This window comes from Carassius auratus, chromosome 22 (genome assembly GCF_003368295.1).
Source record: "Carassius auratus strain Wakin chromosome 22, ASM336829v1, whole genome shotgun sequence".
Classification (NCBI taxonomy): domain Eukaryota; kingdom Metazoa; phylum Chordata; class Actinopteri; order Cypriniformes; family Cyprinidae; genus Carassius; species Carassius auratus.
Genome location: NC_039264.1, coordinates 24893697 through 24914919, shown reverse-complemented (window position 1 = coordinate 24914919; position 21223 = coordinate 24893697). Strand labels below are relative to the sequence as shown.

Sequence of the window (21223 nt, the reverse complement as noted above, 5' to 3'; positions counted from 1 at the left end):
ATACAACTGTCATTGAACATAAAATGCACTATTAAATAAAATAAGCATTTATATATATTAATACACTCTATAACTGTTAACAAAATAATAATTACTATATTTGACATTTTAGATGTTAAAACAGCATTTTATAATATTAATACAGTATCAGTATTCAATCTAATTAATAATATTTTAAACAGTTTAAAATAACTGTTAAATATTTATGTAAAAGTAATATTAAATCATATTAATTTTATATAAAAATTATTTGAAATAAATAAAGATGAGAAACAACACAAGTTGAGATTTTTCTGATTTATTTGGACATTCATAAACATTTCTCATTTAAAAAGTGGCAGTGAAGCCTTCACAGATGTGCAAAAAAACATTTCACACTTCAACTTCCAAAAAAAAAAAAAAAATTATATTTACAAAATCTTTACAAAACACACACAGCTCATCGTGACTGAGAAATCACCAGCAGACTGTTGAAGCACGAGTGAAATTTGGCCACAGTTCTAGTCGTAAGCTTCCGCAGGTCTAGCTCAGTTCATCTCACCCAGAAATGCCCTGCGGCTGTTTTGTCTGGGGAAGATGTGAGAAATAGCACTGATGGTGATGGGCTCGACTCCAACCGTGGACCCCCGCAGGAAGTCTCCCCTCATCACCGACCTGAAGGACTTCCGAAACTCCTCATTCTTCCAAGTGTACAGAAAGGGATTGGACACGAATATAGTGCAGAACACAATCCACGTTGACGTCCAAAGCACCACGGACACCGGGGCAAAGAATCCCGCGACGAGAACCCAAAAAATCGGCTCGGTCGTAAGAATAAAAATAAAGCACACTGCGAGAACGTAAAAGCCGAGCCGCTTGTCCTTTCTGGGGAACGAATAAGGAAGGTTGTTGACGATTTGGAAATTCAAAATACTGACTCTTTTCACGCTCCTCTGCACTCGGCGGAAGATTTTAAAGTAGCAGTACACCACGACCAAAGTCTGTCCGATGATAGTAAACGCAAGTGTACCGGCAGCAAACCGACTGGACAAAACAGACACCGATGTTCCCTTCGCGAACGAAGCATCTTCAGCGTCCCGACACCTCTCGGGCGGATACCGAAAGGACGTGATCCACGGGAACAAGGAGCCCAAGGAGATCAACCACGATCCTGCGATCATCCATTCGGTGTTTCTCTTCTGATACAGGCTTTGATACACCGCAGGGGTTTTGGTGATCAAAACATACCTGTTGACTGCAATAAGCGAGTGGGAGAGCAGCGACACGGTGATTCCCAGAAACAGCAGCGCTTCTTTGAACGCCTGGTAGCCAATCACCAGAATAGTCCCAGTGGAGGTGGCCACTGCTTCGTGGGGCATCCAGAAAGCACAGACCAGCAGGTCCGCCACGCAGCCGTTCACGATAAACGCATTACTGGCTGTGCGAAGCTTCTTGAACGTCACCACCAAATAGATCACCAGGAGGTTGAGGAGGGTTCCCAGAACGCACATGAAGCTGTAGACCGTGGTGAGAGAGATGCGCGAGCCGCGTCCCAGAGCACACGCCGACAGCGGCACGTCTGTGTCGTTTGGCATGATGGGAGATCTGCGGATAATGTCATCTCATCTTATCGCATCTCACACTGTGAGAGGAGCGTGTGCGTGAGAGAGCGCAGCGGAGGAGAATCGAGGTTTATATGTGTGTGTGTGTGTGTGTGTGTGAGTACGAGAGGCGTGAGATCAACAGGAGCCCACGCTGCATTCTCACGTTTGTTCATTATTCCCAGGGTGCACAATCACCATTGAAGGCAAGTATTTATTCATAATGGATCGAGCCTGTGATAATCAATAGAGCGTCTTATAATGGGCTCCCCATTGAGAACCTTCAGGAACACGAGGAACGGGAGTTGCATGTATTCTGAGTCAATTGAGCCAAGAACTTAATATTAGTTTGCTATGATTGGGGCAATTCTGGCACCATTTACTCATCTACATGTGGTTTCATTCTTCCATTCTTCTGTGGATCTCGAAAAGGAGATGTTTTGCAGAATGTTCACACTGCTCTGTGTCATACAATGGAAGTGAATGAGGAATGGAGATGAAATTCCCTAAAACACGATTCACTCGTCGTACGATTTAATTGTATGCAACAGTACTGGCTCATAGGAGTCATTTGTGCACTCGAGAACCAGAAGAAACTGACTTTATGCTCTCTGTGTTTCATTCATTCATTAACAAGAACGGTCTAATAAGAGTCATATTTTTTGGTTAAAAAGATAGTTCACCCAAATATGAAAAATCACCCTCATGTCGTTCAAAACCCATAAGACGTTTGTTTATCTTCAGAACATGAATTAGGATATTTCCGATGAACTCCGAGAGCTCTCTGAACCTCCCATAGACAGCAAGTTAACTACCATTAACTACCGTACCGTAATTTTACAAAGCTAAAAAATACTTTTTGCGCACAAAGAATTCAACAATTCTTCTCCTTGTTTTCCTGTAGCGTGTACCACTAGCAGCGCCAGGATTTGTATTGTAGCTGGGCCTCCAGAAAACTGGTTGGGACAGTTAAAATAAGCCCCCCTATTAAAAAAAAAGAAAAAAAGGGTTTCTCTTCATCTCCGTTCCAACGCTTTTTTGCGGCACTGCATGAGTTTCCTCCCGCTGTTCCTCAGAGCATTTCTTTCTGAAATTAAAAATAAAATAAGCTGCTTTTTGTTTTACGTTTCATATTAACAAACCTGTCTGTGTCTGTCTTGAATGAATGATGTCCGCCAACGTCATTCATTTCATTGGATCACTTGATGGTGACAATGCAGAGTCCACACGTGGGGTAGAAGCAGCTGATTGGCTGAGAATCTTTAACTCAAAGCTTTCCCCAGACTGCTTATTGGATGAACCGCTAGAATGAAAATCACTCACTACTCAAAGGCCTGGACCTAAAATGGGTGGGCCAATGGTAGCGCCGCGGCTGGTGTGTACCACAATTATATAGAGAGAGTATAATGATGCATTGCTTTCGCTTCATGTAAACAACTATGTGCGTGTTCAACGTAAGCAGTGGCACCATGTCACAAGGACTATTTTACCAATGTCCTTGCTATGCTTCTAGACCTCGATCTTGGTCTATAGGAGGTTCAGAGAGCTCTCGGATTTTATTAAAAAAAGATCTTAATTTGTGTTTTGTAGATGAACTAAGGTCTTACAAGTTTGTAACGACATGATGCTGAGTAATATAATTTTTGGGTGAACTGTCCCTTTAAGAAAACAATGACAGTGTTGCATGTTTTTGATTGACTAAAAAAAAGAACTGGCTCATAAGCGTTAAAGATTCATTCAGAAATCGTGCAACACTGGCTATTTTAATTGACTAAAAAAAAACAGGCGAGTGACTGATTTAGCAATCAGACAAACAATGGTCACGCTGTATGCAATTCATAAACTGATAGCGTTGTGTTTTTCATTCAGTAAAATAAATAATTCGTTTGTACAGGAATCAATCTCGGTGTGTGTTTTTGATTCACTAAAGCAACTCTGATTTGAATCTTGAGCCGTAGATTAAATATAATCAGTGCATATGAATTCATACCTGTCAAGTATCCCGTTTTGGCCGGGAAAGTCACGTATTTTACCCTTCTTTCCCGCCGTCCTCCCGTATTAGTATTTTCCCGTAAATCTCCCGTATTTTTATTTATTTATTTTTTTTACCTGCGTTATTAATAAAATAATAATAATAAAAACATTCCCAATCTGAGCTCTGTCACTAGTCTCGCGATAACTCCCACCTGTAGTAGCCTGTCGCGAGGGTGTGTGAGGTCAGATGACATGAGTTATAACGTGGGAAAAACAACAACAGCAAAAGAAAAAACAGAGACGGATGATGTATGCTACAATAGAGAGTGAAGGCACACCTGCCAAAAAACCAAAACCCATGTGTAAATACCGTGATAAATGGGACAGCGAATTTACTTTTTTAAAGAATGCAAAGTCTGCAACAAATTGGTACAACAACTCACTAAAAGAGTAAAAGAAAAGTTATGTGAAATGAAAAGAAAAACTGTTAAAGAAAAGCAATATGAAATGAAAAGAATGTGTGGAATTAAAATAAAATGTAAATGTAAAGACAAGCAATGTTAAATTAACAGAAAATATGCAAATAAGCCTTTAAATAAATGCTCTTCATATATACCCTTTTGTGTTTTAATTTGGGCTATAACACCTGTCTTAAAATGTAAGGGATACTGGAGCTTTGTTGGGGTGGTGGGACTGCTCGCAATGGGTGCTGGAAAATTTCCCTTATTTTCAAATCCAAAACTTGACAGGTATGTATGAATTATTGGCGAAATAGTGCACTTTCAAGCTTTTTATTTGTCCTTAAAAATGAGCAGCCTGAGTAAATCATCCATTTTTCAAGTCTTCAAACCAAGTAACGGTATAGGTTAGAAAGAACAACTGTGACAGGCTTGACATGTCAAGCTGCCTTTCTCCAGAAGTATTTCAAAGAAACTTGAGCACTATTATTATAACGAGTGCAGCAGCAGCCTCGAAACCTGCTTTTTCTTCGAGTTGATCATTTAGTTAAATGTGTATTCAAAGACCGGCAGTATACTATGATAAGCTGAATGAAAGGACTCGGGAAAACACGAAGCCACGGTTTCAAGTAAATATAATATTGCACGGACGACAGCTATAATGTTCAAGTAACGTTAGGCCTACAGTAACTGAACTGTCTATTAAGATTGAGTGAGTTCCTCAGAACATTTTGGGCCTATAAAACCGTTTCCTAAAAGTGGGTAGAAAAGAAAATTCACGACGCAGTTAAGCATCAAATTGTGTAGAAATTAAAGTGACATTTTGAAATACTCACCGAATTAATGGCTGTGAACAGTCGCTCGACTAGCAGCCATTAGCCGTCTCCAAACGCCCACGGCCCGACGCCTGCTGCCAGAGAGACTCAAAACGAGGCTTTAGTTCACAAATGTGTGGCGATTTTGCAGTTCACACTTTGTTGGTTGTCAAGGAGCTGTTAAAAGCGGTATTTTTGTCCCAGAACAACAATCTGCACAGCACTGCAGAAGACTAATTGGAAACATGCAGTTGAGAGAAATTATGAAAGAAACCCACCAAGCTGAAGCAAAATTAGTCTTTTATTTTGTTGTGGTATTTGAAATCGTGTTTACATTGTAAAAGAATAACGTACAACCCACTACTTTGTATTTTACTGTCCATTCAGTATGTTTGTGAAAAGCAAACACTGTACATTGTTAGATTTTCTTTACACACTGCTCCAAAAATATAGATTTATATATATATTTATATTTTTTTAAGCAAGAGAGTAGTTTACATCATGTATTTGTCAAAGAGGTAGAATACTTCAATCAAATAAGATTCTCCCAAAACATATATACACAAATAATTCATAACACCATTTGGAATGTACAGAGTGCTTTAGGACTAACAGATACAGAACAGTCAATCAAGTTATAATTGCATAAACTTGTACTGGAGTATTTTCTTTAAAAAGAAACTCATAGTTAGTTAGTTTAACCCCAAAATTAAAATAGTCATAATTTACTCAACCTGTATAACTGACTTTCCTCTGTGGAACACAAAAGATGATATTCAGAACAATGTTCATGCTGCTCTTTTCCATTCGATTAAATTAAGCCTGCTGGGGTCCAATCTTGTGCCATATTTGTACTTTCTGCTGTTTTCAGAAGAAATGCTATACCGAAGTTTACCAAACATGTACGATAGCTTTGTGTGACAAACAAAACGAAAAGTACATTGCAATTTGCAGTAAACTTCCCCCTCCGCTGTAGATTTATTTGTAAGTTAATTTAAATTGTTTGGGGTTTTTTTGCGCCAGACTCCACATGATGATCGTAAACCTATTTTATTTTTCTTGCACATCTTGACATTTACATAAAATCTGGAGCAACATGTTTTGATGGGACATGAATTTGAGATTTAAAAAATAAAATAAAAATATGTAGAATTATAATTAAAGACACATTAAGCTCAACAAACCCAGTCCTTTAACAGCTCAGTGAATTGCGCAAAATATTTTGTGTTTAATAGAAGAATTTAGGTCAAGTATGCAATGACATGAGGCTGACTGACTGCGTTGAAATTTAATGTGAAGTAAAACATCGGAAGGTTTTAGCATAAACCCTGCTGGTCACCATTGAAAACACTGTACGATAAATTATTTGCGCTTGATTGTAAACATCCTAAAATAACCAAATTTTAGACAAACACTGGAACAAACAAACTTTATCAGATTAGTTTGTACATATATTATGTGCACTAACAAAGGATTTTGTTATCCATATCATCGCTTTAACAAAAGCTAATCTATTGTAATAGAGTTTGCGATTAATTATGTTTATATTAGTTTTCATTATTGTATATTTTAGGCAGATTGAGCTACTTTATGTAAAAAACGGTGCATGTTAAAACCATCAGCCAAAAGCTTGTAACTCACTCGTACATTCGGAGATGTTATATATTAGATGTGCTGGTGAAAAGAACACTCCTGAAAAGTGAAGTGTCGACGGTTGTGTTTTCAACAGCCCTTGATGCTCTCTGAATGCATGCAAGCTCAGATTTGTATTAGTTTAATAATAACGCACATTAAGATGTCACAATTGCTAGGAAAAAAAGAAAAGCAATCCACCCTGTTACTCACACTAACAAACAAAGCTCTTCATTTTCCTGAAAAAAAAAGGAAAAAAAGGTTTGCTTGCAAAATGGTCGTGTTCTCATTAGCTGTCCACCGTTGTGTGGAGACAAACCAACCTTAAACCCCAAAAGAAGAAAACTCACTTTATATGGCTTTCGTGGGCTGAAAATCCCTTTGAAGATGACACGTTGCTGTCAAAACCATTTTGCACCTTCCAAATATAGCCCTCGCACTTGATATGCTACTCAGTAAGTACACTCGGGAGACAAAACTATGATTATTTACGTCAGAACAAATTCCCTAATCCGGAGATACACAAATATCAACAAACCTTGTCGTTGAGCATTAAGAATTGTAGATAAAATAGGAAAAAAGTAGTACAAAATTCATTATCTAAAAATATTTAACAATGTTTATATTCATACATTGAGAGTATCTCTTAAAAAAAAAAAAAAAAAAAGAGAGAGAGAAAAGACATTTTAAAAAGGACAGCCAAGGCAAGTTCGTGTCATTTAACAGCATGCAGCAGATTCCAGATCAGTCTTGTCATAGCAGGAAGTATCAAACCATGAGGCTGACAGTTCAGTCTCAAAGCATTTCCTTCTTTCCTCTTTAACGACAAGAAGTCAGCAAATCGTTGGTAACAATGAAGGCGTCACGGGTCGGAACCAGGCCAGCAGTATGGGACGAGGGTTAGCGGAAGGCTTTAGTACTGAACATACTCAGATTGAAGGGACTGCAAAAGAGGGGAAAAAAACACAGAAGATGAAATGATTACGATGCTGAATGCAATTACAGAAAATTACATGGCAGAGGGTAGTTAAATAATAGTCTAAAAAGCCAACCTGAGACATTGCTATCACAGCCCTCGCTGATGTAAATGAGGGTGAGATGAGAATAAAAAGTCAGAGCTTACAGAGGAAATACATTTGCATTAAAAGTGTGTGAATTTGTGACGAAAAAAGCCACTTGGGTTAGAAGACACAGGTGTACAACATGCATAGATGAATGCTAATCTATAATTGTGCCACAGCAGGGGGAACGGAAAAATAATGTGTACAGCAGACAAACGTGAAGCCTGTAGCATACACTGAGCAGCATAGAGCGCCCTCTCGCAGCTGATGATAATATTTTCTCTTGGTTCATTTCTCTGGGTTCTTGTAAAATTAATTTTGATAAATAAGTTGCACCTGACTATAAGAAGTCGCAGGACCAGCCAAACTAAAAAAAAAAAAAAGTGTGACTTATAGCCCGGAAAATACGGTATCCAATCTGTATACTGTAATATATATTGCATTTTGACATTTCCAAACTTTAAATTAAGTTGACAGTAAGTAATAAACAGTATTGAGCATTGAGTAGTTGAGTATTGTGTATATTTTTTCTTTTAAATGGAACCAGAATCGAAACTTAACCATTAGGTGGAACCGGAACTGGAAAATTTCCAACGATTCCCCACCCTATACTTGATACGTACATTAGGTTTGCATTCTTTGCGTTGTTTGAACATGCAATAAAAATATCTTGATGAATGTCAATTCTACTTGATTGTAAACATCCATAAAACAAGATTTTTTTAATTACAAAATTTAAGTACAACCCTCGCTAAATCAGCCTTTTCACATGAATTCGTACATTATGATCACAAACAAACATTTGATCAACGATTTAGTAACAGCAAATTTGCATTAATTCAAAATCAAACTTTTTTTTGCACATAGCTACTTAAAATTTGAACTTCTGATAGGAAAATTTTCCTGAATGTTTGAATTTGTAAAGATCTTTAAAAATGGATGCTTTTACAGTAAGAAATATGTAAACAAAACCTATTTTGCGTAGAAGCAACCCTCAAAAATCTACTTTTTTTCGTACATTAACAAATTACTACATCGCCTAAACAAAGCATCAGAAAATGGCTCAGTTGTTAACATTCTAAAAACTGATGACTTTACAGCCAAAATCGGCTCAAAAATAACCCAATTTGACTTTCACTAAAGCATCATTTTCAGATAAGTTCGTACATTAAACTCATCAGCTACACGTTAAGCACCAAACAAACAAAACAAAAATTGTTTTTTTACGTTGTCCATTTACAAACATTTTAACAAATGTTCTAATAAAATGCTGCACATACGGCTACTTAACGTTACTTGAACTTGATGAATATGTAGATTCCAGCTAACATTCTAAAATCTGATGATTTTGCAATAAATTCGGTACAAAAATAACTGAATTTGAGTAAACAATTCCCGCTAAAGCAACCTTTTCGGATTAGTTTGTAAATTTGTTACGAACACTAACATAAAGGTTTTTGTTATTCATATACACATAAAACACCTAAAAAATAAAGCAACAGAAAGCACTGTTTTGTGTTGTCCATTTACAAACTTTGATCAACGTTTTAACAAACACACAATTTAATTTATTCAAAATAAAAAAAAAATTGCGCATACGACTACTTCACTCGGTTTGAACATCTGATTGGAATATCTAATCAAACGTGCAAAAATTTCACAGGAGGTCACAAATTCTACACAATCTATGGATGTTCATTTAGTAAATATCATTTAAATTTATTACACTAATTTTATTAGGCTTTCAGCTACCGGAGAATATAGTTCAAGCCACTCCATTTTAGAGCTGAAGATCTTTGCCCGAACCCGACGGGACCCGTCGGGTTCGGGCTTAATTTCTATCATCTTACGCGGGCTCGGGCCCGGGCTCGCGCTCCGGTTTGCGAGGTAAACGAGCGGTCATGTGATGTGTTTCGATTAGCGCGAGAAAGATGCGAAAATGAATGCTGAGCAGGTGTAACTGACGCTTGCCTCTGGTGATTACGTTTTGGTTGCAACAGCAACTAAAGCAAACTCTGAGGTGTGGAAAAGTTTTGACCATGCTTATAATGACAATAATGAGTGAATAATGACGCACCATCAGTGAGCGCAGGAGCGCGCTGAAGACATCTACAGTGGATTCAATCATTTTCCTCCACATAAACATGTAGACCTAGCCTAATCTCTGTGAGTAAAGGTTTTTCAAATGATAACTAAATATTCATTGAGTCTTAAATGCATAATGTTGACAGAGTATTTACGCTAATGTTGGCATTATTCTTTTATTAAATAAAGCAAATCCGGCGGAGCCTTTATCTTAATTTCGTTATTGCCAAATACCCATCTTAATTTAAAATTTATCTTAATTTAATTTTTTTTTAAATGACTCGTTTTTATTGGTGCGTTGGTCTATTTATAGGTTAAATGAGTCTATGTCTAGAATGCTGAGATGTTACGATGTGACACAGGACTTATTTTATTTCTTTATTCCAACTTCCAAGTGGTCTAGTCTACGTTAGTTATGAGTAAATTATGTTAAAACATGAATAAATTGCTCATTGTTGGCAAAAGGCAAAAGAGCTGTGTGCGTGCGCATATTTGAATAATGTCGGGCTGTAAACGGGTTCGGGCTTTAAAAAAGCTGTCAATCAAAATGTACTTGTCGGGCCGAAACCTGTCGGGCTCGGGTCCTGTCGGGCCTAACTTTTAAGGCCCGATTACAGCTCTACTCCATTTAACATATTACACCACAATTAAAATACTTGCATAGAATTCCAAAGTGCAGAACATTCTAAAAAAGCGGTTCATTTTTAAAGAGAGTTGCATTTAAAGTCCAACAACAAAAGTAATGCTGCGGAATTAGAAACTTTAAGCTAACTGATGGTATTTTTAGCAGCAAGAAAACGGATGACATCTTAACTGTAATGACAGTAAAGAAGGCGATTGCAAACACAGTCAGTCGAATGCCCTTTGAGGATGAACGTTTAACAGAGCACAGTGCTGCTGTCAGAGCGAGATGGAAAGTGATATTCATCATCACTGCAGTGCAACTTTGATTCACTCGTGCTCCCATGTGTAGGCGTTATGATGTTCTGAACAAAGACAGCACACTACACTCCAGAACAGGGAGGATATGAGCCATAAACATAAACAGCAGAAAGTCTGTGAAATCACATGATTAACATGTACAGTAGCATAACGGATATAAAAACTACTTTCTACCTGCTGCAATTAGGTTTTTAAATGATTTATGAAAAATGTATGTTTTATATGTATTGTGTTGCTACTGTTAAGTGCATGTGTACTGCTGTCTACACAAATAATTGCCTTTTAAGGACAATAAAGTTGAGTAAGCATATCCATTACTCACATTGGACAAAAGGCACAAACAGGAAATTGTAAGGGGATGTACTAAACTCCTTCCAAAAGGACAACTTACAAGAAGTCTGGAGATGGTCCAAGAACAACAGACGATTAAAATCAAGCTCACAAACTTTCTGTCCGGTCTGAGCACAATCAGGTCACGCCATACTACAATGCATTTTCATTGCATCGGTCAAGCATTTCTTATAACCCTAGACCTGTTCGACATCTTCCTTTTCCAATCGTAGCTCTAATAAAAGGTGTAATTATGTTAAAATAAAAACAAGCAGAGTCAAGGACTCCATGTGTCGCAGGCAACACATGGACGAATTTAAAATGTTTGGATGTGGTATAACGAACACAAATATGGAAGTGAATTGCAAGAAAATGTTTGGTTTCTGGCATCAGTTTAACCAATATACGAATCAACCCTAAGGGTTTGAGGTTTCAAGGCAAAGATTACAGGAAGTACAGACCTAGTTGAAGCGAGGGACCATTTTTCTGATGAAATCAAACAAATACTGAATATTGTAGCATACAACACTCCCTTTGCATCAAACAGCAGCATTGAGGTGCCATTAGTACTTGTTAGTAGACATGTTACTGACACAACAGACTAAAGCTGTCAGCCTGCCACCATATTCCACTGTATTATCCCTGCTCGGGCTTTTAATGTTTGTTTATTTAGTATTAATTTTCTTTTCCTCAGAGCATCAGCGTGGGATGCACACACAGAGTTAAAGGGCAACAGGATAAGCTCAATGTAAAAAAAATAATAAAATGACTCTCATCCTGACCACTTGATTAAAGCTCACTTGACAATGTTAATTAGGTAAATATTAGATCATCTGAGTGAGAGCTTTATGAACACACTAGAGACAGATGCTACACACAGTGAGATGTGACGGCTGTAGAAGTTAGGGACGTGCATGTGAGTGTGTCACTGCTAAAGAATTGAGGACATGCAACATGCTCAAGATAAGCAAATAAAAGAATCTGTTAGGAACATCTGAACAAAAAGACAAGATTGCAGAGTGTTAGATCAGGGTGAGGTAGGAAGGAGTTTAAAAAAAAAAAGGTTTCTCCTAGAAAAATGTACCATGGTAACCACAGTTTCCACTAAAACACCATTGAGATGACTGTAAACTATAATAAATAAGGAATCTCGTTTGAGCGGTTTAAGATGACTCCAGAAGTCATAGTCATGTGTGTTTGCAATTGACTTCCAAAATCTGTCTTGTGAATATTTTATATTTATTAATAATACTAATCAATTTCATCATTATAATAAACAAATTAAAATAATTATGCATTTAAAAAATGTAAATTACTATTGAAAATTATTAACATTTTTATTTTCATATTTCTCAGTAAATATTTGGTGAATAAATGTTTACTCAGACTTGAGAACTTGTTACATTAATATTCTAATACATTTAATAAAGGAAAATAATTAAATTTGCATCTAAAATGTTTCACTTTCATTATACAATTAATCAAATTACAATTCTAAAAATTTTTTATTTTCATTTTAGTAATATCTCCAATTTTTTTATTGTAAGTTTTTTTCAGTAAATATTGTGTTAATAAATAACAGGTGTTAATTTTAGTTAATTTCAACAATGTTATGCATGTCATGTTCTCATTTAATTACAAAATATATAATGGATATAATTTCATGACGGAAAAATAGAATAATAAAAAATTATCAATACATAAATATTTGATTAAATATCAAATTGGAACTTTAAAAAGACATTTTAATCGATTAAATTATACATATAAAAGTTTTTTTTTTCCCATTAAATTATAAATATACTTTTTATTAATTGATTGAACATAAAAAAAATAATACATCAGCATACATATATTCAACATTCTCCACTAGCCATCCTTTTCTATTAAGTCATGTTAGTTGATATATTGGTAACGATGACATTTTGGCAGAAACCGAGAGTTACCGTGGTAAATTTTCTGAAATGCTGCTGCTGGGTGTGTGTTTATTTCGGGAGGTTTGATGGGAGGAGACATGACTTACAGGAATGGACCGGCTGAGGTATCGTGCCGAGAGCCCGCTCAGCCCTGTTGGGGAGCTTCTATGGTGCCCCTGTTCAATGGCCCCCAGCCTTCCATTGGTGGAAGGTCCACTCGGACTGGTGTTGTTGAGGTTGTAGTTCAGGCTCTTTGCCCCGCTGCTGGGGTTCACCCCGTTGCTGTTCGGGGTGCTGGTGCTGTTATACTGACTGTTGTTGTTGTTGACCTCGTAGTGGTAATTGTGGGTGGCGACCGGGCCACTGTAGCCCATGCGGACAGGGAGGGAAGTGAACGAGGAAGGGGAAGGAGGTTTCCCAGAGCTGTTGGCTTCGCCATTTGGGTCATACAGGTTACCCAGAGAGCTGGCTAACCTGGTGCTGGAGGATGGGAGGGAGGGAGACACACACATATGAAGGGTGGAGGACAGGGAGGACATGTACTCATACCTATATTTACACCGCAGGACACGGAGATCGTGGAAATCTGTCTGATAAAGGAACTGCATGCATTCTGGATGACACTCTATTTTTTGCTGTTTAAATCAAACTCAGCCTTGAGTAGAGTTGGGCGACTTATTCAATACTGATAATTTTTCTAATTGTAATTTTTCTACATTCAAATATTTAATGTAAATTCAAGTGGACACATTTCCGTTTTTAAGTATGTATTTTTTAGTGCTGGGCAACAATCGCATTCAAAATAAAAGTACATAATACATGTGAATACATGTACTGTGTTTATTATGTTTATATTAATACATATGCATATGTAATGTTTATATAATGTATGTGTCTTCATATATACATAATAAATATACACAGTGCATAGATTATTATATAAACACAAACTTTTATTTTAGAAGCGATTAAATTGCCATTAATCATTGCCCAGCACTAGTATTTTTTTACATTTATCTGTATAAAAGTAAATATTCAGCTGCATTATCCAGGTCAACCATTAAATTATGCAATTTAAATGTTATCATATATCATGTAATATATATATATATGTACGAATTGTACCCTGGCGTATCTTCATTTCCAGTCCCTCCTTTCACACAATGCTAATAAAACAAGATCTTCAAGTGCCGCTCGATGAGAACAGGATGCCGCATCCTCATGTGCATGATGCTGTCGTCAATAACTTGAACAGGCCCCGTTTTAGCACGTTTAACCCAGATGTAAATTAAACACCCCCTTGTGAGCAAATACACAGTCCTTAATTAGTTTCCCACAAAGAGCGGCGAGATGAAGAGGCCTCTCGGACGAAAGTTACTTGTGAATGTGTTCTGAGCAATCTGATAAGTAGACTAAATGGTAATTAGACAATCTGGAACATTAAAAAAAATGTTTTGATAAAGTTACAAACTAGGTAACCAGAATTTTGTATATAAAGTGCTATTTCTCTATTTTACCACTGAAAGTTTTTCTATATATTTTAAAATGTTACGTAAAATAATGTGGGAATACTGCTATTTATTAGCAGATATTTTGGTAACTTTTATCAGACAACAATTATCAGACACATTCAGTGTTGGTTACTTTTAAAAGTAATGCGTTACAATATTGTGTTACTCACTAGAAAAAGGCAACTAATTCTGTTCTTCTACTTCTTATGGAAATTAATCAGTTTCGTTACTTCTGTTACTTTTTCTCATCTGGGCTTGTTTGTTTTTAATGAAAAAAAAAAAAAAAAGGTTATATTTTCGGCAAATGTAAAAGCCCTTTCATTCTCCCAGGCTGAAGGAAATTCACATTTGTGAAGTAACTAACTGGCGTTACTTTTTTCTGTAAATATTTTATTTTTTTGGCATTTTGGCCTTTTTATTAGGATGGGAAACTATACAGTATATTGACAGGAAACGAGGTGGGAGGGAGATGGGGGAAAGGATCGGGAAAGGTTCGCGAGCCAGGACTCAAAGCACAACGGTGCTATATATCGGCTCGCAGCCCACAAGGCTAGCAGCTCTGACAACTGCCGCTACTTATTTGAAAAAGTTACTCATATTTTCTTTTAAATTAAAAAGTAATGGATTACTTTACTAACTACTTGGGGGAAAAGCAATCCAATTACGTAAGTTGTAATGCATTACCCACCAACATATATACATAAAAAAGTAAAGCCCTAGTCCAGAGTGTGTTAAAAAGTGCTTTTCAACATGGTTTGAACAGTACTAGAAAGCAGTGGGTATGCACTTGGTCCAAAAATACATGGCTGTGACCCGATAGGTGCTGGTTTGGAGAGAGAGAGATGGAGTAGTAGGTAGGTGATATGACTCTGGATATCTGATTACGTAAACAGCAGGAAACGAGTCGCTTGAAACCAACAGCACTGAGCAACCAACTTGGTTTCTTGCATTTACGGCCCTGGGTCTCAGAGCACAGGGTAATCACAGAGAGGAAAGAAGGCCACCAGGGAACTGGGAGGACATGAAATAGAGCGGGAGAGAAAGAAAGAAGGAATCAGTTAGACGAAAGAGTGGGAAATAAAGACTCAAAGAGTAAAAGGGGGACGAGTGAGAGAATAGGCTGAAGGAAGAAATAAATGGAAAGTGAAGAAGATTGGAGGAAAGCTGATTAGAGGGAGGTCAGGCTCACCTCTTGAGGTTGGTTGATGAAGATGAAGAGCGGCCAATTCGTTTGGCAGAGGCAGAGACGGAGGAGGATGGTGGGACTTTAGAGGATTTGAGGGGGGAGATGGGGCCCTGGCCAGCGGCTGCTGCTTTCACTCGACTGTAAAACACACAAAACACACCCAGATCGCTTATTCAAAACCATGACAAAATGTAAACATTAACAGCAGTTTCTTCATTGCATGCATGTGCAAATATAGACACACACACCTAAAAAAAAGATAATAATAATAATTTATTAATATTTGTATATTATAAATTAAACTACAAATGTATACATGTGAAATGTTATATTAATAAATTAAGGTTATGAGTTTACATATGAAACTAAACTAAAACTTGAACTTATACCTATAGTTACTAACTGTAAAAAGCAGTGTAGAACCGATTTAAAAAATAAAAATAAAATACTATATAATACCTTTTAAAATACTTAGCATTCAATATTTACATAAGCATACTTTTTATAATAAACAATTTATTTATTTCAAATTACATTAGCTACAATTTACTGTATATATTTGAGTTACTTTTGAGTTTATTTTTTTTTATTCAAAATGGATATAAATAAATATCAGATAAACAGTTCACAGAAAAATATAAATTCACAAAGGGAATTTAAATTATAAAACAAATAAAAATAATTTCATACAAATAAAAAAAAGTAAAAAAAAAAAAAAAATCTAAAATCAAGGCCGATTTCCGTGAGATTTCATATTTCATTTAAATGGAAGTTGGTGAAACTAAAAGAAAGCAAAAGTAGGTCTGCCGTTATTTAAAAGAGATCTGAGTAAACACGATACTATCAACGAAATCCTCCCTGAAACTCCAGCTTTAAAGAAAAGTGCGAGGCTGTCTGCTCATGATGAGTGAAATTTCCCATTACTAAGAACATTTCTACGAGCTGATAATGTTGTAGCCAAACACATCTACTGGGAATTGAACCGTTTAGAAGAAAGTTCCACAAACTTCAGCATCTCACTTTCGCTACATTGTGTACAAGGAGGGAACCAGGGCATTTAGGCTCTGTTTAAAGAAAGAAAAAGAAAAATGGGAAAAGAAACTGGAAAAAGTTACAGGCAAGGATCCAAAATTTCTGGAAATTATCGGTTGGCACTGTGGTCTAGTATTTAGAGCAAGGCCTCCCTGTGTATTGAACCTTTCTGCTCATACAGGAAATCGATTTTAGTTTTCTCTTTAGTTCCTTCAGGTCTTCAATGCTCTTTTCTTTATTTTGTTGCCCTCTCTAATACTATTCACAATCTCCCACACAGCTTTTTCTCCTTTTTCACCCACTCCAAAAACTCCTCTTTGACTCTCAATCTCAATGAAATAACTGACGAGATGTATTTGTTGGAGGGTGTGGAGCTAGACAGAAAATACCAGCAATTTTACGCGCCTATAAGACCCAGTGACGTCGAAAGCGACCTCTTATGCTGTGTTCACACGCGAATATAGCATCTGGACGGAATGATTTCAATGTTAAGTCAATGTAAAGACACGTTTACGTGCGTCTGGAGGTCTCGCGGCGCGGTAGACGCGAATTCGCCTCATTTGCGCATCTAGTTACAGGAGAAAAGGACCGTTGCAAGCTGACAGCGATACCCCTACCTTGTGCATCTGTACCTGAGTGTCCCTGGGACACTTCTCAACAGCTGGACATATAGTGAATAAAAAACGCTCTGCTCTGGACCCCGAAAATGTTGATAGACTTGTTTTCCTGTCCAATAAATTTGTAATGGCCCTAGCCTTTTTGCACGTTTCATGCCTGCCTAGTGCCGCCTAGCCTAAGTGTCGGTTACGTTTTCAAGTCCATTTAAAGTTTCATTTTTTTTTAACAGTTGTTTGAAATGGATTGATCATTATTTAAAATAATCTTGGAGATTTTTGAATTGCCTAAATCTTAAATGCAGCCGGGTTGAAGCCTGCAGTGATGTTTTTCTTTTGTTATGGCAGCCGTCCCCTCTGCATATATATTTTTTCGAGAATGTTGCACTCCTGTTGCTGTTTGTTATTCTGCACGAAACTTCATGCCAATAAATACGAAATATTGCTAACTTGTGCGTTTCCAGCGCTCTCTTTACGTTCGTCCGTTATTTGACGTTGATAAAGGAAACGTCTTTTTTTAGACATGGAAAATCGATTTTACAATCGATTCAATTAACACTTATGTCTTAAAAATCGTAAATGATTTTTCACAAAAGTGACAGCCCTAATACCTAATCAATTACTTCTCATCTATAACACTGTACAAAAAAAATAAAATAAAATAAACAAATAAAAACACAGGAGCTCATTTGCTCTCTCCATCAACTAAACACAAACCAAACTAATTTGCCAAGAGCTCATCCTTCATTCTTGTGAGCACGAGCTGTGACAGGAAGAGTAGGAGGGCAGGTTACGTCCGAGAGGTCTCTTCATCTCGCCGCTCTTTGTGGGAAACTAATTAAGGACTGTGTATTTGCTCACAAGGGGGTGTTTAATTTACATCTGGGTTAAACGTGCTAAAACGGGGCCTGTTCAAGTTATTGACGACAGCATCATGTACATGAGGATGCGGCGTCCTGTTCTCATCGAGCGGCACTTGAAGATCTCGTTTTATTAGCATTGTGTGAAAGGAGGGACTGGAAATAAAGATACGCCAGGGTACAATTCGTCTTTGAGTGGCTGAAGTACATAAAACGGAAAGCACATGTTTTTTCCTCAGGCTATTTTTGTACGTTTGGAGAGGTCTGAGGTAAAATAGCCAGTGTAGTGAGCCAGCAGCTTACACAAAGCATTTCTTTTTTGTTTAACTGATGTTAATTTATGAAGGTTAGATAAGATTTCATATGTCAATGACATGACCATTTTCCAACAGGTAGTTGCGCTACTGTACCTTTAAGACTTAGTTCTATGTAAATCACCTCTGTTATGGCCTCTAAAGAAAACTTGGAAGAAAAAGTTACCTGAGAGGCTGAGATGTAGACCTAGTGTGCATCTTCATGTCCTCGAGTCTGTTGGAAGAACATGGAGATGTCACTGGGTTCAAGTACACACAAATTTAATGATTGCGTCCCAAATGATGCGTACTACATACAGTTTTTGAAAGAAATTAGTTTGCAGCATGCATACTATGCACAGTTAATGCACACACTAATGCATTTTTAGTATTCATTCATTACCCAGATTATCTACTATATTTGCAAAACTGTGTAGTACACAAGCAGAGCACAGTGTGTGGAATACTATATTCCACAATGCAATGTGCTGAACTTCAGTTTATACAAGGTAGTGAAGTCTCATTTAAAAGTTGCTAAATTATGCAGTATATAAGCCACGATATTTAATTGCCATTCAAAAACTAATTTTAATGAGGTCACGCTTAAAATACTTTGCATACTTTTTTTTCTAAAAACAGAATACCATACACATAAACACTTCATAGCATGCTAGTAATCCACTCCAAACCAAGCATTTAAAAACTTGGGAGAAATTAGTATGTAAATTATGCACATTTTTAGTATCCAACATGTCTGTACAAAGTGATTAAAAATTAAAATAAAAATAGTTTTTATTTGTAAAACTGGAAGCAAGTCACTGAATTAACATAAAAAGTAAGGTCATGTTATACCAAATTAAAATGTTTAGCATACCATTTTCAAGCGAAGCATTCAAACCAAACATTTGAAACATTTAAAGTAAATCTGTATGTAGTATGCATACAGAGTACAGCAGGTGTATTAAGTATGCATAAAATATCCAAACATCTACTAAATTTGCTAAACTGGGCAGTATAGCAGATTATACTGGGTGGAATACTGTATCTGACAATGCAACGCTCTAAACTTGATCTTAAGTTACAAGCTTCCAAAGTTACAACATTCTGGCACAAAACTGAGGTGATTAACTGGGTTACTCGCGTAGTAGTATAAATTAGTTTAGAAGGTTTTGAATACAACTTTTACAAAAAGAGTACACAGTATAGATTATACACTGCATAGAATGCAATGAGCTGTAAGCTTGTGTTCCATTTCAAATTTAGAACTTTCAAAACTAATTAAAAGCAGAAAGCAGAATATTTCTTGAAGGTTCGCCCATCCTGAGGTACAGGGAAAGCATCTTTCAGAGAAGCCATGTTACTATGCCAACCAGCTCTGCGCCTGGTACATCAGCGCTGTGTTCTTCTGTGTTTATATCAACTTAGTGTCTTACGCATTTAAGAGTGGACTAGAAACACTAACCGTGGTCTGCCGTCATTTAGCTCTTCACTGAGCTAAAAGCTAATGGAAGTTGAAAGAGCCGTGATAAAAGGCTTCATTCATGAACGGAAGGAACGAGTGTCATTTATGTAATGTGACTCATTACGTTGCGTATACAAAGACTTGAATAGAAGATGCAATATTGGTCTTGGACCAGCTTTGCTTTGCCTTTTATGTCCAGGTTGAGATTCAGGCCCAGAATAGAATACTGCATCACGAAAATGTCTCTGAGCGCAATTTATAATGCAACAAGTATGAGTCATATTCTCAGTGTGGCCACAGGGGGTGCTATTGCATGTTGCGCAATAGTTAAACCGATTAACGATTTGATTTTCTTTCAGAAGATCATTGGAATTGTGTCTTACCTTATGGCTCCGGTGGTCGCAGACCTTGGTTGCCGTCGAACCTTTAGGGCACGCAGTTTGTCTCCTTGCGTCATACCAAGATCGTTCTCTGTGTAATCGTTCTGTTGAGAGTTAGAGGTTAAACTCTTCTTAGTCAGGTTTCAAAATTAATACAATAAATTTAGTATAATACCAAAATTACACCCAATATTTAAGTCATTAAACATTTAAAGGTTTTATTTTTATATCATATTTAAAATGTATATAGTAGGGCTGTAAAAAAAATTAATAAAAACTAAAATTTTAATATTCATTGAATTTGAAATAAAAATCCACATTTGAATGCAAAAACGCTGCATTCTGCTCTAAGGCCTGGCCCGGCTATACTTCACAGTCCGTGTTCCATTCCGTCTTGCACCAGCTGCATTCACCCAGCTTTCAAAAGGCGGACTAGCTCAACACGCAGTACAACTTCTGTCTCATCATTCACTCGAGCATGTGCTGTTGTACGAGATGCGATGCCAATCTAAGTTTCATTGCATTATAATTTTCTTGTTAGCCTATCCAGTTAAAGTCACTAGATGCAGTGTTGCTGCGATGTTCTTTCAAAATATTGCAGAAAAAGAGAACATCGGTGTGGAGAAGACTATGTTTACATCAAAACTGAAACCAAGCCGTTCATGCAGAACGCATATTTCGCACATTTTCTAGAGGGACACCGTTAGACCATTTGGAATTTGTCCGGGAACCATTTGATACCGATACTACAACCGGCAAATCCCTACTCCAATATCATACTCTGTTTCTCTGTCAGTAATTAAAAATAATAAAATATCGATTTAAGGTAGTAAAATATCAATATTACCATTTTGGCCAACATGGCTAAGATGATAAATATTTTTGTATTAATTTAATTTATATTAGATTTTAATTTCTTTCCTCAACATATAAGGTAGTTACATCCCTCTCCAATATCACACTCTTTTTCTGTGTCAGGTTTTAAAAACATGAAACTATTCGGTATTAAAATATCAATATTTAAATGGGTGGATGACTGTCTTTTTTTAAGGCTTGATTGTGTTTAAAAGGTGCAGCCTAACATGTGTTAAT

The 21223-nt window shown here is 36.8% G+C and overlaps 2 protein-coding genes across 5 annotated transcripts in view; both read right to left on the bottom strand.

Moving 5' to 3' along the window:
* Positions 1 to 443: 443 nt before the first annotated feature.
* On the bottom strand, positions 444 to 3559 carry LOC113040128 (probable G-protein coupled receptor 88). Its single transcript, XM_026198401.1, has one exon. The coding sequence runs from the start codon at positions 1572 to 1574 to the stop codon at positions 528 to 530; it is 1047 nt and encodes a 348-aa protein (XP_026054186.1). The 5' UTR covers positions 1575 to 3559; the 3' UTR covers positions 444 to 527.
* A 1553-nt stretch (positions 3560 to 5112) lies between these two features.
* Positions 5113 to 21223, bottom strand: part of cdc14ab (cell division cycle 14Ab) — a 44128-nt gene continuing 28017 nt past the window's right edge. Inside the window, exons 12-16 of one of the 4 annotated variants that reach the window (XM_026198397.1) lie at positions 20135 to 20235; positions 18477 to 18524; positions 15494 to 15628; positions 12901 to 13273; positions 5113 to 7402 (exon numbers count right to left, since the gene is read on the bottom strand). In XM_026198397.1, coding sequence (XP_026054182.1) covers positions 7373 to 7402; positions 12901 to 13273; positions 15494 to 15628; positions 18477 to 18524; positions 20135 to 20235 — 687 coding nt within the window. In that variant the 3' untranslated portion in view covers positions 5113 to 7372. Of the gene's footprint in view, positions 7403 to 12900; positions 13274 to 14584; positions 15316 to 15493; positions 15629 to 18476; positions 18525 to 20134; positions 20236 to 21223 lie in introns of those variants that run through there. The other 3 variants (XM_026198400.1, XM_026198398.1, XM_026198399.1) reach the window with 3 other exon arrangements.

Bases quoted from the DNA above. Each gene is read 5' to 3' on its own strand.
- LOC113040128 (XM_026198401.1), bottom strand. From the start codon at position 1,574: ATGCCAAACGACACAGACGTGCCGCTGTCGGCGTGTGCTCTGGGACGC.